This window comes from Aulostomus chinensis, chromosome 4 (assembly GCF_037954235.1).
Source record: "Aulostomus chinensis isolate RoL2024-O1b breed Wild chromosome 4, RoL_Achi_v1.0, whole genome shotgun sequence".
NCBI lineage: Eukaryota > Metazoa > Chordata > Actinopteri > Syngnathiformes > Aulostomidae > Aulostomus > Aulostomus chinensis.
The window spans coordinates 5,085,208-5,101,643 of record NC_141323.1 but is presented as its reverse complement, the minus strand read 5'-3'; the positions used below and the strand labels follow the sequence as shown (position 1 = coordinate 5,101,643).

At 44.4% G+C, this 16,436-nt stretch overlaps 1 protein-coding gene across 5 annotated transcripts in view; it reads left to right on the top strand.

Annotated features, from left to right (window-relative positions):
• Window positions 1-24: 24 nt before the first annotated feature.
• LOC147262383 (kinesin-like protein KIF21A) overlaps window positions 25-16,436 on the top strand; it is a 35,891-nt gene continuing 19,479 nt past the window's right edge. For 4 of the 5 annotated variants that reach the window (XM_086201178.1, XM_086201176.1, XM_086201181.1 and 1 more), the window contains exon 1: window positions 25-359. In XM_086201178.1, coding sequence (XP_086057304.1) covers window positions 316-359 — 44 coding nt within the window. In that variant the 5' untranslated portion in view covers window positions 25-315. Of the gene's footprint in view, window positions 360-11,019; window positions 11,809-16,436 lie in introns of those variants that run through there. The other variant, XM_086201180.1, reaches the window with a different exon arrangement.

The following is a 16,436-nucleotide window of genomic DNA, read 5'->3' as shown; positions in this document are numbered from 1 at the left end:
CTTGGTAATCACACGTCAAGTGAATCGTCCGCACAGTGCTTTGACCGGCTAGCAGGCTGAGACGATGCCTCAGAGGAGGCGTGTTCCGCCGGCTCCTCCAGCTCCTTCCCCCCGCTATGGAGGCTGGACGAAGGCGAGCGTGTAAACCCATCCGATCAGACATGGCGGGAGGAGGAGGAGGAGGAGGTGAGAGCAGATAGAAGCGCCTCTCCTGTGGGGAGGGAGGGGGCTCACGCCGTCTTGTAAGAGGATCAAGAAGAAGAAAAAAAGGGAAATCGAGCTATTTTTAAGTTGGAACCATCCACCGGTGACACCATGAGCAGCGGATCGGATGAGAGCTCGGTGCGCGTCGCTCTGAGGTAAGGATGAGGCGGACCCTCCTCTCTGGGGATGCTGTCCCACCTGCATGTCCTCCCAGCATCCATCCAGACAATACCCTCAGCACCTCCTCCTCCTCTCACGATCCCCCTCTCAAGCTCCTTTTGTTAATACCTGCTGTGCATGCAGCAGCACTGCTGCGGATTTATGGGGGAGATCAGGACGGTCCTGAATGTGGCACCTGCTGATACTCACATTAGGAGCAAGGTGCAGGGTGTTCGCCGATGGTGCCTCCTACTGGGGTGACCTTTGACCCCTCAGGGTTAATCACGCTGTCAGTTGTACAGATAGTTGGATTGCTGCTGTAACCTGCGAAGTGTTTGTGGAGCAGGACGGAACACACAAAAAGGCCAGACAGTCTCAGCAATAAACTACAGATCAATGAACAAATCAATGGAGCGACATGATAGGGTGTGTGTGTGTGTGTGTGTGTGTGTGTGTGTGTGTGTTTTGGACGGTGTCATGTGAACTGGCTCAGTGGAAGAGGGAGGACAAAAAGCTCGTTCCTCCTCGTGTTTCTCTTCGCTTGTTATTGTGCATTCAGACTTTGACCCAGAACTGTGTTTACTGAGCCAACGCGGTCTGCTCGCATGTCTCCGCTTCAGAGATTGTTATGACGAAAACATCCCATCATGCACTCTGATTCTCATCGGGAAGATTACGTTTCTATATTTTGTCGTATGTGTATCTTCGTTTAATCGGGACCAGTTTTTAAGTTTTCAAGCTTTGCCACCTAAATACACACAGTTATATCCAATAATATCACATTACAGGTGAGTGGGAACTTAGAAAGCTGCTCATCAATGATCGAAGGAGCTCTTTCCTCCTCTGGTCGAGTTTCCACCTTGTAGGGCTGTTCCTTCTATCCTCCATTGTTCTGTTCACCAGCTGGTCTCATGGGAGCGTTTGGAACCTTCCAGAGTTGCAGGCAGAAGTAACAAACTGGAGGATCTTTCATCTGAAGTCAGGACCAGTCAGCGTTTCCTCCTCTGAGATCAGCAGAGGGGTTCAAAAATGCTTCGTCACTAATCTGCCCCCCCCCCAGAGGAGCAGAGTCACTGAAGCTAAGCTGGTTTTACCTGGGAGCTGACACCATCACACCTCACCTCACCTCCACGTCGCTTAGATTCAACACTGAAATATGTAACCGTTTGCAAATATTTAAGCGATCAAGAAGAACGACTAATTCATCCTGAAGAAGACTGCCTTGTGCAAACGCTGCGCACTTCGACGCTCTGCTCTGATTTCTGCTCAAATCCGTTCTGTTCGGCCGTTCACATGCGCTGTTTAAACCAATGTCAGCTTCGGGTGAACAGACGCAATTACGTCACGACTCCGCGCAGGTGTTCCAGGCCATTCGGTGGCGGTAAAGCGGCGAGAAGCTGGTTCCCAAACGAAGAATTCCGTGTAGCGTGGAAACTGCTTAGAGCCTTCAAGTTGTAGTTGTACTGCAGTATCGGACGAAGTACTCCTGAGGCAGTGATGCGCACGTCTGCTTATGGTACGGAAGCTCATTTCCGCCAGGTAAAAAAAGAGATTACAAATTAATCTTCAAGTGAAAAAAGTCAAAAGCACGAGATTTAAAAAGTCAATAATGAGACGAAAGGTCAATATTATGAGATGGAAAGTCCCGTTCATGAGGTCACGTCATCATCAGGAGATGGAAAGTTGAAATTCTGCCATAAAATCAGAGCGGAGACAAAGTGAGAATTACGAGATAAAATATGAAATCATGACTCAAACCTTTGAAGAAACCTCACGTTTGACTTTTTATCGCATTATCATGATTCCTTATTTCATGTTTTTCACATTTTATGTCATAAACCCTCTCAAGGAGCAACACGTACCCCCCCCCCCCATCAGAGGGTAATCTGGCGTCAAAGGTCACGTGGGACTTTGCAACAAATAAAACAGTTAATTTTTTAGGTTATCATTTTATTTCGAATTAGAAAAAATTGAAAGCAGCCACAGAAAATAAGACTGAGAATTTGTTTTATTAAAAAAAATGAATTTAGCAAGTTTAAACAAAAAAAACTTATGTAAAATATAATTAGTATGTTAGCATGATAGCAAAATGGGAAGCTATAGGAGTTGTAACCACAGAAGTCCACTTTTTCTTCTGTTTTTTTAAGGATCAACACTTCCTGTACGACGGAGGACACGTCTCACCTAGCTAACATGTTTTGTTGTTGTGTCATAAAATGCTTCCTGGATAAAACAGGAAGACGAACTCAGCGTTTGAAACAAGGAAAAAAAACGTTTCTACGAAGTGCATCTCATAGAGAAATGATGAGAAGACGTCACGGTAAATGAAGCTGAGGCTGAGGAGCGTATTTCAGTGAAGGGTTAATTGTTGTTTCCTTATCAACGACTGGAATTTTCTCATCTACAACCAAAGCCCTGACTTCACCCCTTTGAACACCAAACCGCAGGGTTACATCGCTGTTTTCAGCGTGATTTATCTTCATGGCAACATTCTAATTATTTTTTTGGTGCTGTGGACCACAATCCTGAGTAGTTTAGTTAGCTCTGTGTATGTGTGTGTGTGTGTGTGTGTGTGTACAGTCAGTAATCAGCTAGCAGGTACCTGCACCCGTACCTGTCCAAGCCTGTGAGGATAATGCTGCCTGTTAGCAGGTCGCTAATCCTCCATCCCAGAAGTGATGACACCAGCACAGTTCCTCTGTCAGAGGTGCACAGCCGTCTGGAGGAACACGTCTGTGATGAAAAGGTGTTTCTGTCACTTTTATTTGGAAAGATTATGCCACATATTAGCCTACCAGCTCTTAAAAGGCTCTGATGGATCTTCAGTGTGTGTGTGTGCGTGTGTGTGTACAGATGGGGCTCTTCAGTAGCAGATTGAGGGACAATTCAGAGAACGCACACACACTTTTACTGGGTTATCCCCTGTGTGACTATGTTAGCATGTGTTGTCTCTCCTTATATAACAGTCCATCCATCTGTGTGTGTGTGTGTGTGTTTATCATGTTCCATATTCCATAAAAAAGCAGTAGAAGTCAACCATTTATCCTGCCGGTGAGAGGTGTTGCAGACTTTGCCTGAAGGAGCCGGTTAAGCCGCTCGGTCAATATCTGCAGCTTCAATAATTCAGAGTCGGCCGGGAGGATTCAGGTTTCGGGCTGGAAAACTCAGCATGGCTCACGTTTCCTCTTTGATCGGTCAGGTGATGTTTGACAGTGGAAGAATTTCCAATTTTTCTCATTTTTAATGATTGGAGCCAATGCTAACATGATGCTACATGTTACAGTAACATTTTATCGTCATATGGTGAACAAGAATTCCATCAGATCAGATTTCTGGTGAACTGATGGAGGTGATTCATCACTCTGACCACATTCAGATGTAGCCTCTGATAAGGTGTGTGTCAACCACGCTGAAGCTCATTTCTTTGCAAGGGATAATATTTTTTTGTCGTAAAGGAAAACAAATACGATGGCAAGTATGTCTTTAAACATATACACTGTACTGAATCCTGCAACAAGATCCGGCACCTCTGAATTTTGGCCTCCCTGTGTTCCGGTACTTATTTGGGTCGATCCGGTACCTCTGTTATTAAGAAAAACAAAATCTAGGTTTTTTTTTATTTAATTAATTTTTTAAGGTTTTAAAAATATTTAAAATAAAATAATAATGTGCATATATCAATTTACAGAACAAATCCTAAGAATTTCATGTTGTTTCTTAAGATTTAACGTCACTTGATAGAGTCGGAGATCTGTTGACGCACTGATGCCAAACCACGCCCCTGACGCAGAAAAGAAAACAAACAAACAAAAAACCTTTGAAATTCGCCGCATCTGAGGAGCAAGCAGAGAGGAAAAAAACAGTGACTATTTTAACGCCCACATGTCAAAAAGACGGTTAAATTTGCTGTTTTGTTTTGTTTTTTTTTTCAAAAAGAAGGAAGAGTAGCATGAGGCTTCAAAATGAGTCAGAAAAGCCTCCACAAGCGGCGACGAGGGCAGCTGCAGCGGTCATGTTGACGATCAAAATCGGCCGCAGCAGGAGGCTAGCGCCGCCACAGCTAGCCAGGTTCTCCTACAGCTAGCAAGCTTCTACTACAGCTAGCCAGGTTCTCCTACAGCTAGCCAGGTTTTCATACAGCTAGCCAGGTTCACCTACAGCTAGCCAAGCCTGGGCAGGAGGCTAACGCCGCCACAGCTAGCCAGATTCTCCTACAGCTTGCCAGGACGGGCCAGGAGGCTGGTACCGTGGCAGCAGCTGGCTATGTTCATCTCAAGTCGGAGCAGGAGCCAGCTCCAGCGCTAGCAGTCAGCCAGGTGGACCACCAACAGCCAGAGCAACAGGCGGGTACCCTGGCATCGGCTAGCCCGCTCCAACGGCCGGGGGACTAGAGGCGGGAACCGCGACATCAGCGCTTACAGCAGGATTCAGGAGAGGAGAGGGGAGTGTGGGACGTCCAGCGACAGGTCAGGGATGGGATGATCTCTAAATACCGTAGTAATCATGGAAGATTCGTGTGATTTATTTTGAGCTCTCTTTTTTTTGGTTTGTTTTACAAGTTGGACCTGTTGAGAAATGAGTTGCTGACTGTAAACTGTAAGTCCCACCTGTGGGGATGTGGGCATTCACCTGTGCTGCGCAGTGGAGCCTAAAATAATTGTAAATTACCGTCATAACATTTACACCATGGGTATTATTTGAAATTGAGGCTTGTAAGTCCCCCAGCATGGCAAGTGGGCATTTGTATGTTGTCCTCTGCATGTTTTCTGGATACGTTCCGGGACCTGTGCCCCTCCCTCATCCCTGAGCTGTACTTTGCTTATGGACACTTAATGATTTACAAATTAAGCACTGCACTGTACATAATTCTAAAAATAATAAATGATTAGTCCAGTAAAATCCTCAAATAGCGGCATTAATGTGAGATGCCCACTCTTGCGAGCTAAACCCTAGCATTTGCCTGTGGTTGAGTTATTGCCAAAATTATTAGTGTAATAAAAATCAAGTGGATTTGTTGAGCAATGAATAGTTAAAATTATTTGCTATCATCATTATTATTTTTATTTTTATTATTATTACACAATTACATTTATCTGCTGTTTTTCAGCTATGCTAGCATAATTATCTCTGGTTTCGGACCGTTGTCAGACCAACCAGGGAAACTGAAAACATCATGGTGGGAGATGTAGTTGACTATTTGCTGACTTTTCATTCTTAAAATGATTTGCTAATGAACTGATCAAATGAAAACTAGACCCCTACCACATTTAACCCTTCGGGAGTATCAAGATAAACCAATGTTGGCCCCTCTGAGTGTCTGTCAGCCACAAGCCCCGCCCCTTTTATCCTTTGTGGATTATTCTTCAGGGCAAAGGCTGTACGCCTGCTGCCATGATACAAAAGCTGTGTGTGTGTGTGTGTGTGTGTGCAAGCCCAGTCATGCATATTCACTATAAATATTCATGAACTAACTCAAGTGAACTGACACACAAAGCGAGTCCCGCTGCTCACCGCCTGCCAGCTGTGGTCGTGTGTGGTCATGTGATATCACGGAGAAATTCAGTAAAGCAGCATGAACAAATATGAACACCTCAACACGTTTGCTTTTCTAATACAAGTAGCAGATTGTACTTCCTCACTCTCTGGCGTGTTCATTCCGCAATCACACTCGCCAAAACTGATCGCCTGATGGTTTCTGTGTCAGGGTTTGAAGCCAAACATGTTTTTGTGCCGTGACCTGCTGATTTTTCCAAACTTGTTCACTATTGTCATCTTTTTATTTCCACTAACATCCCTTGAGCACCATTATTGGTCTAGATTGTCCTTGTGAAAAAAGAATGTTTCCATGAAGTTGGTATCAGTGCTAGTGAGGCCAAGGGTGTGTGTGTGTGTGTGTGTGTGTGTCTGTGTGTGTGTGTCTGTGTGTGCGCGTCCTCATATGCCCTCTCTTGCTGCCAGTCGGGGGGATGACTGTCACCATCCTCTGCCACCCTCTAACCTGATCTCCTTCCTGCTCTCTGACCTTTGACCCAGGAATCAGTGACCTGGTCCAAATTTCCCTCTGGCAGCTTTCTTTGAACCAGTGTTAGGCGTCACCATGGTGACTGGGGATCTTTTTCAAGGTTCTGGGTGTGTAGTGACGACCCTGTGATTAGACGGCGGTCAGTGAAACGCTGAGTCAGCAGGATTTTCTGTCTCTTTTATTTCTCTCTGCTTCTCCTTCTTTCCCGAGAACGCTCTTCATGACATCACCGGCCTTCTTGCTGCGTTCGCATGGAGTTTGAAGGTCACATCGGAGGGGGTTTTTCACCCGCGGCGGTGGCGGCGCTCTTGCCAGGAATGCAAGAACAACCGTCTTAATGTCAGGATACAGTCGTTGCTGTAAAAGTGACAAAAGAGCTTCAAAACAAATATTTAGTGTTTTAGTTTTCAGTTTTAGTGTTTTAGTTTTGATGTACAGACACTAAGGTCTGAGGGGATTTATTGAATAATTAATTTAACATCACAAGGAAACTGCTCCTGTGTTTCTGGCTGGTTTGATAATCAGAGGCGAGTTGAGTTCGAAGTCTCCCAGCAGGAGATTCAAGGGGTTCTTTCCTGAGGATTGTTTGACCCAAAATACAGTCATGATGTTTGTCAGGATAAAAAATGAGCTGGATTGTTGTAACCGTTTGGAGGATCTAGTGACATCTAGCTGTGGAGCTCCAGATTGCACCCTGACACCTCCAGCCGTCCCTTATTCATTTATGATCTGAACTCTCAGAATTGATCAAAACCGATCCCTACCAGTTCCTTCAGCGAGGGCGGACGTTAATGAAATCTCTCAAATGGGCAGAAATGCAATGAGTCTCAGCTTCAGATGATAAAACATGATTGAAAATGTAGTTGTTAGTATTCAGTTTTGCGTTTTGTTCTCTTGTTGGCAGGAAAAGTTTGAGTATGATGCCACTGTCAGAGTTTACTGCAGTCTTTAGAGCCCCGGATAGTAAACGATATATTTAAACCTTGATGGATTTATCATAACTGACCCTTCTAATGTCTCCGTAAACCTTGATGGATTTATCATTACTGACCCTTCTAATGTCTCCGTGATGGTTTGACGAGTATCGAAACACCTGCGGTATCCAGACGTCCACAACTACCTGATCAAGTTCTGCTCGTCCTGCTCCGGACAGTCTTGGAGGGACACAACTGGACCTGATCTGGTTGGATATTCCACTCTGGACTCCACAAGCTAGAAGTAGCAGGGCAGTTGCTGAAAGTGCCCCCTCAGCTTAGCTACGTTAGCATAGAGGGCGGAGTAATGTAAAATACTGAAGTCAGGAAGCATGGAACTCAGTAGCTGATATGAAGTATCAGTGGGTTCCCAGGGTTCCGTTTGATTCTAGCAAGTTCAGTCCAGTTCTTTCGTCTCTTAGTACCTTTTTTGAATCTGATAAAACGCTCTCCTCGGGGCACAACATCCTTTCATATTCTATTCCACATTTGATTTGGACTGTTGCATGCTGGGATTGAATGATGTCAGCCAATGCGTCTGCCAACGATCCATCCCAAATTCTCCACACAGGACCTTTAAGAGTTGCTCTAATAAATTATGTTGTATGTTAATTTGACATCTTTGAATAAACGGCACCAGAATCCGACCTCAGTGTATTCGCCCCCTCCAGGTTGAGGACTTGTTGTAGCTCGCTGCTTGTGGAAGTGATGCAGTACAATGAACTGGCTTGATGTCAACATCAGCTGCTTGAAAATAAAGAGACTGTTGCTAGAAACACAGTCCTGCTGTGTTGTGGAGAGAAAACAGAAGCAGCTGAGGTTTCTTGTTCCATGTTCTTCCCCGTTGATCCTCTTTCTGCGGCGGCCATTAGAGCCGGAACATATCACCGACGTGAGAGCACCTGCGGTAAAAGACCCGCTCTTTGTTTGGGTTATATAAGGGGACCATCATGGTTTACCTGGCGGCGTTGTTGAGGCACGCGCACCCACACACACACACACACACACACACACGCACACGCATAAAAGTGGTACGATTCCTTCAAGAATCCAGAAGCAGGATTAGTGCTGTAACTTCTACTTGTGTGTTCAGTTCTCTTGTCTCAATTGCAGGAGGCTCAGTAGAGCTTGTGTGCGTGCGTGTGTGTGTGTGTGGGTGTGTATGTATTACTGTGTCATTAATTGGATAGCATGTCTGGCCTTAGTGAGGGACTAGCGTCCGTTTGGCTCTTCATCAAAACCCTGGCAGACATTCTTCAGCTGCTTAGCGTCACTTGTTATCGAGACGTTCCGTTTGAGGACGCTGCTGTTGGTGCTCCTGCTAGCAAGAACTGAGCTAATGTCACTGTCACATCATGTGTTCCTTTAATATGCAAATAGAACCAGATCTGTGTTTTCTAGAGTGAACGCCTCTGCCAGAACCGGTGTAAAATGGCTCTTCCTGAGGGTCCCCCCCCCCCCCCCCACACACACACACACATACACATACACATACACGCACGTGCACGACACTCCTCCATTAATCACAGCTAGCTTGTCATGTGACCCGAGTACAAGCACAGGTGAATGCAGCACATCACCTTCTTGGTGGATGTAGAGAATCAGTTTGTTATTCTTTGCGCATTCAATTCAGAATCCAAAATAGTATCTGATGTAATTGATGCTATAGTAGCATCTGTGCTAACACTGGAGCAGTTACTGTTGTCTATATTTTTAAATGTCCGTGGACTGAGAGAGTCTGTTTGATGCTTCTTTTAATATCCTCTCGTAAATGCAGCCACCCCCAGGCCAGTTGAACCACAACAAATATGATAGCAAACCATAAACCCCTCCTGCTGTCCTGCAGTTGTGAGTCTCACTTTGATGCTTTTTTAGTGTTTCTAGATCCGCACAAATATGAGACTGTGAGGTCAGGTGATGAGTCAGCATGCTGGTGACGGCCATCATGATGTGAGGAGACCGTTGTTGTCGGCTGCCTCGTGGGCTCAGATGTTCCTCTCTGGTTCTGCTGAATCACAGAGGCCCGCCGGTGTCGGCAGGGCCGCGCCGCTGCTGCTGCTGTTGGGATCCTGTATAGGACAGCAGGGATGGACTCTGGTTCAGGAAGGGTGAGATCAGCGCATGATTGTTTCAGGAAGGGTGAGATCAGCGCGGGGATGGACTGACTCACCTCTTTAATTTACCAGCATCGTCTTACTTCCTCTCATCACTTAACATCTTTAATAAGACAGTAAAAGTTTAATTTACTGTTCATCTGTCCATCAGTTTTTTTTTAGATGATCGTGTATTACATTCCAGATGGCAATAATAATTTGTTGTATCAAACTTCAACACCTTTCATTCAAAGATTGCAGCATAAAGTACTTTACGAAACAGAGAGAAAAGAGCATGAAAAACGTGTTCAGATAGAATGAAACTAGAATGCATAGGACAGAATGAATTCACAATAAAAACACCAAAAAGAGTAAAATGCATAAAAATATAACATCCAGGTTTTTGTTTTTTGTTTTTTTAAAGACGCAGCATCCACTAAGTCACAGTTGTCAGCAATATTCACAGAAGCAACTGTTGATTTGTGTTTCAGTATTGTGCCATTTTTAATACTCAAAAATACTCAGAATATTTAGACTGACACCTCTTAAGCTGCGCTGGCACATTTAACCTGAATCAGTCGATCAGTTTCAGCTGTTTTGTGTTTTTTAACATTCACAAACAGAAAGGAGTCAAAGTGAACGTGTGTGTGTGTGTGTGTGTGTGTGGGGAGAAGTCATGCCATGAACGGGACTCGAAGTTGCAACTACGGGCACATCAGCAAGGAGGCTAATGAGGCGACTCGCTGCAACAACACACACAACTCTCACTGGTGATGTCATCTGAGCGCTAATCCTCACGGTCTCGTTGTTGTGAGCAACAGACGCAAACCCTCGTCACGTTAATCATTAAATATCAAGACTTGTTGTGAGGTTAAGGTAAGGTTAGGTGGAGGTAAGGGTAAGTGTCCAGTGTGTGCGTGTGTGTGTGTGTGTGTGTGTGTGTGTGTGTGTGTGTGTGTGTGTGTGTGTGTGTGTGTGTGTGTGTGTATCTCAGGCTGTCACTATAATTGCAGTAATGAGACTGAGAGCAAGACCCTAACAGGAATCGTCACATGGGGTCTAAGGGGTAAAACAGGGGTGGTGTGTGTGTGAGTGTGTATTTTAGGAGTTATACTATGTGCTTAGAAATATATGGATTATACTCTGTGTGTGTGTGTGTGTGTGTGTGTGTCTCTCAGGCTTCACTGAAGCTCCTCTCGTGCGTCATTATGTGTAAAACTAAATGCAGACTGATTGCAAAGTTTACAGTCTTAAGTGACTTGTAGCACCGTTTTACACGCGCCACCGGTTCATCCACCTGAATGTACAACAAAACAAAAGTAGGAGAGGTCTGGACTTGAGTCACATGATTAGGACTCAAGTTTTTTTTTTTAATTGTATGATGTCATTGAGCAACTTTATTAGCTTTTACGACACCAAGGAGCTGGCAACACTGGTTAACACACCTTTAGCTAAGAGCTAACGCGCCGTCTTAGCGTTCCCCTTAAGTGTCAGTTGAATGTCAATGTACTTGAATTATTTTTTCACACTGATTTCCCGGTTGACAACAGTGAAACTGCTCAATGAGTGGTTCAACTTATTTGGAAAAAGAGCTAGGGAGACAGACCTCTTACACATAGCCAGAAGACAGTTAGCATAGCTAAGCAGGACTGCAATCAGCGGGAAGCTAACTATTAGCCCTATGTACCAAAATGTTTTACCTTGAAATAACCTGGTTAAATTGAGACATTAATGTTTCCTTTTTGTCATATATTTATTTATGGGGAAACCAATGCAGATGCCTATATTAGACCTGGATATGTCATAAATCCAAATCCTCCTAAATGTACAATGTAAATGGATCCTCATAATCCTCCCCTGCCTGAAACCACTAAGTATTTGCTTTTGTCAAACCTGCAACTGGCTCCAACCGTCACAGTAGATTAGCGTGGCAAGCAGTTACTACAGAAAGGTTTAAACTTGGCCCCGGGGCCCCCTCTAGTGTGTGTGTGTGTTTGTGTGTGTGTGTGTGTGCACATTTGCTATTTAGTAAAATAGTAAATCTTTATACAGTGAAAATGGTATTTATTGATATCCGTGAATATATGAGAGTATAATACAAGAGGAGGAGCAATGCTCATAATGTTAAACACTATAAAACTCACTAACCAATTTGGACTTGTCTCTGCGTGTGTGTGTACTTGTGTGAATTTGAGGGAAGCAGTGGAGTTGGATTTCCAGGAGAATCAGCCTGTGAACGCCTGCATGTCACTCTAGAAGGCGGATTAGTGTGAGTCTGCGCAGGGCTGAAGGGCAGCCCTTATTCAGCCCGGAGGAAAGAGTGTTTTGGGTTGAACCACGGAGCGAGACCTGTCAGGTGATAACTACAGCTACAGTCAGTCACGCTAATCATACACCAAACCGGTGCCTGCCACCTTCAGACAGGAGGTTTGATCCAAGACCTTGTATTAGTTCTTAGTAAACCACAGACCAGGGGTTCTCAAACTTTTCCACGCCATGGCCCCCCAAGCAGCATTCGCTTCTGGCCGGGGACCCCCTTTGCAAACCCACCGGCGATGCTACAAAATATGTAAACAAAAACATCAGCTTTTAGAATGGCTTTCTTACATTTATTCACGCTTCAGTAATTGTTACATTTCTTAAGCAGAAGGATATCATTGACAACGTGTTTTCATCACTGTGTTATTTTCCCGCTGAGGAACAGACGCTTGAACAAACTGTTGACGATAAGAACAGAACAAAAGAAATCAAACCTCTCTCTCGTGTGTGTGTGTGTGTGTGTGTGTTGAGCTAGCTACGCAAGGTGCAAAGCAGCTTGATAAATGTCGCAAACCACAATGCATGACGTCACAATGCCATGAACGATGTTTTGACCAGCAGGCAATCAGAGAGATGAGCATGGCAAATAACATTTTGATTATAAATTATATTTTAAAATTATTATTAAAAAAAATACATTATATTTTATCATAATGAATGAAAAATTAGATTTTTTTTTTCTTATCTTCCCTCCAATTTTCTGAGGCCCCCCTAGCACCCCCTGGTGGCCCCCACTTTGAAAACCCCTGCCACAGACGATATAGAAGACCAGGAAGTTACACGATGCTGGCTACGTCAGATAATATAGTGCCGCAGACGTTGACATGTTGACCTCTCTTACATGTTTCATTTACTATTTTGGTGCTAGTGTCGAATGAACAGAAGCTACAAGTAGCATATAAAAAAAAAAATCAGTCTAAAAATACTCTGTCGAAATGTTTTATCAGTACAATTTTAGCATTTTGAAGCCACAACCTCCCCCCCAAATAACTGTGACGATTGTGAAATACGCTTTGAATTTTCATAGCAAAATGGACATTCATATTTGTCCGTGAAAAATTTGTCAGGCGATAGCTTAGCTGTGCATAAAGTGCTACCATAACTCACTCTCTCTCTCTCTCTCTCTCTCTGCTCTAGAATGTACTAATCAACCTTTTATATTTAATCCACGTAATTTGAATGCTGTAATGAAAGATGATGTACTCGGGCAGACGCAGGCTAGCTGCACCCCCAGTCTTTGTGCTATGCTAAGCTAGTGACTCTAGCCGCATATTTAACGCTCTTCATACTCTTAACACAGCCTAAATCAGACCCTGAGTAAACACTGAGCCTGTCTAGAGAATCGAGTTTACATGATGAAATAATGGAATACAACAGCCCACTAATCCGCGGAGAGGAAGAGCCCCAGTTGTCCAACTCATGGTCCTTTTTATTTTTTACAGTGAAAAACAAAAAGGTCAAATCTCAAAAATGGCGACTCAAAGCCTCTTTAGGAAGAGACACAAAGAGCAGTGAAAAGGGTCGGCTCTGTGTGGATAAAGACCACCGTTACACCAGCAGATAAAAGGTGTGTTTGACTTGAGTCTCTCGCTCCCTCACTCCTTTCTTTCTCTTTATGTCGAACATTTCCTCAGACTTGTATTCCACTCGTATCCCGCCATGTATGCAAACGTATGCATAAAGCTCGGCGCCACTCAGAATAAGAGGGAGTGGACATTTGTTCTGAACGTGTCGACCCGAGAACAGTCTGCTTCAGGGACAGAGCAGATAATTTCAACTTCCTACTTCCTTTGAATGTGACATCTTGTTCATATTTCATCACATCTGGAGAAGAGCAAGAACCGGGCGACTCCTTTCCTCGGCTGCCTGCAGCAGTGAGTGCCTCCATTGTTATTCAGGTGGCCAAAGAGATTAATGCAGATTCTCAGCCTGTCCTGTCATTAAATACGCCATCTCCTCTGGTGACCTCAGCGTTACATCACTTTCACCCGAGACAACCCGCACTGCCGATGCTTTCAGGTGTTCAAGTTAAGATTGTTTGACAGCTAAAGAAGACGTTGCTGCTAGCGTGACTTTAAATTCTGATCCTGTCCTTTTTAAAAATGTCTCAAGACTGTCCAATCTTAAAAGAATTGCAGCATCTCAATATATGATATTTAGCTAATATTTCAATAACAGCGGTGGATGGAAACATGGATTCATTTGCTTCCTTTTGTTGTTGTTTTTTTGCTGAATTTCTGAATATTCAGTCAACATTTACAGTGCGTTTGGAGGGAAACCTGAGGTTTGCGACTTGGGAAGATTTGCAGTTTTTCATATTCCAATTTTGAGGTAAACCAGGTTTGCCAGAAGTCCCTTCATGGCACGGCTGAGGAACAAAGGTGGCTGTTTATGAACTGTAAGGTTGCCTGTTCGATATTGCAGTCCTTGAGCAAGACGTGAAGCTCATTCGCAACTTTCTTTCATCTGTGATGACACTTGGAGTGTACTAGCATATTTCTGCTTTTTTCACGGCAATCTGGACGTGCGTTTGCGGCAGGTAGGAAGGAGTGTGTCAGCCACTCACCTCCAACCTGCATCATCAGCCCCACCCTAACCCCGCCTCCTTGGCCCCACCTCTTTCCCCATAAAGACTTACAAACATACACAAACACGCTCAAATTTTCTTACTGGCTTGCTTCAGGCTTGTTTTCCATCTACTCTCTCTGTCTCTGACTGTCTGTCTGTCTGTCTGTCTGTCTGTCTCTCTCTCTCTCTCTCTCTCTCACTACCACTCATGTACACACACTCTCTCTCTCTCTCTTACACACACACACAAACACACACGCACACTGCCCTTTGAGACTATTCACTTCTTCTGTAGACAGTTGCCCTGATGAATGAGACTATTTTTAATGCAGCACAAAGCAATGTTTACGCACGTCTTGCACACAGAATACACTCAATGCAAAGCACACACACACACACACACACACACACACACACACACACACACACACACAGAGTTCTTAGATATGCCTATTCATTGACATAATAGCCCCTTACTCTCCATTGCAACTTAGTTCTAAAACTAAACCTAAACTTCAATCTAAACTTAAACCGAGGTCTACATTTTTCATATTGAATGCTTCTACGTGCTGTAAGCTTCCAGTGTTTAATGTTTCCAATATGTCCAAATATTTCCTTGGTCCGCCTCCAATAATTCCACTTCAGGTGGACAGTGAGTTCAGTGATGAGAGGCCGAAGGTCACTGGGGAGGAAATGATGTAACGACAGTGTATTTATGTAAAAGAAAGCAAACAGAGCAATTCCTTAATGAAATCCAGGGTGGGACTGTTTACCCAGAGCTCTCATGAACAGTGCGTTCACTGTAGAGTGTGTGCTGCCTGCTGGAGCGTGTGCTGGCACTGCGTGGTCCTACCGTCACACACGCCAACACACTCACACACACACACAAACACAGTAGCAGCACTCATCTGCTTGCAAAATATGATGTGCCTGCAGCTGGACTCTATTGTTGCTACCAGTGATCAACGGTATCATAGCATAAGACGGCACATGCACAGACAGCTACACTCGGCCTCGCCCTCACACAGCAGCGCCACCGAAGCTCCGCAAATCCTCGAGCAGATGTAACAGGAAGGGTTTTGAAACTGATCTGGGTACTGCTGTTAAACAGGCAGGAATTCGCAGTTTGTTTATAGCGAAATCTTTGCATTTCCTCTCGTGCAAGCAGAACTTTCTTACACTTACTGGCTGTTTTGTTTCAGACAATGGTGTTCCTCGTTCAGAAGAATTACGGTGCCTTTTGCTAATGAATGACATCATTAAGGCTGTGTACCAAAGTCTGAGAAAGAGTGAGAAAGTAAAGTATTGATTGGGGAGAGCGAGTGAGACTATATGACGTCAGGCCCTGTAACATGTTTGGATGATGGCAAGCTGAAAGTCTTGAGTTTAGTTGCACTTTATAAAACTTAACGCAGACAATAAAACCTGAGGAAACACCTGGTCAGCACACACACAAACAGAAAAATGCGGCATATTTGAATTGCTAACAAAAGCAGCTAACCTGCTAATAGTGCTATTGGGTACTGCTGTACCCTTTTCACACCGAAAAACGCGGGTCAACGCGGGTTTTTGCACCCGCGTTTGCTCAGCATTAGGGCAAGCTTGCAGCAGACGCAGGTCTGAGCTCCCGCTGTGAGGCTGCTTGCCTGTGTTTTCCTCTCTCGTTCACGATCTTGCCAGTGCGCTGCCACGATCGATAAAAAAGATGTGAAGATCGCGATACAAGTTGTTTATAAACACGGTCGCGCTTGCGCCGTTCATGTTAGGGTTCCCCAGTTGGTGGGAGTTCCCAAGCAGAGATTAATTTGTGTAAGATCATACACATGGAAACTGTTTGGGAAAAAACGCGGGTCGAAATGCAGAGTCGACTCTTTCAGAGCGCCCAAACACCCGTGTTCACCCGCGTTTTTGGTGCAGTGTGAAGGGGCTCTACTGAAGCCCAGGCACCAGTACTAGTGTAGCCACAAGTATCATGACCTTGAATGCATCAGTCAGCACTCCAGATGACGGCTAATATTTAAGCTAACAAAGATCAGTGCTGGATTCATTTTCAGCAGTGGGTATTCAAAGTCTCATTCTCCTCTTTCTTCTTCTGTG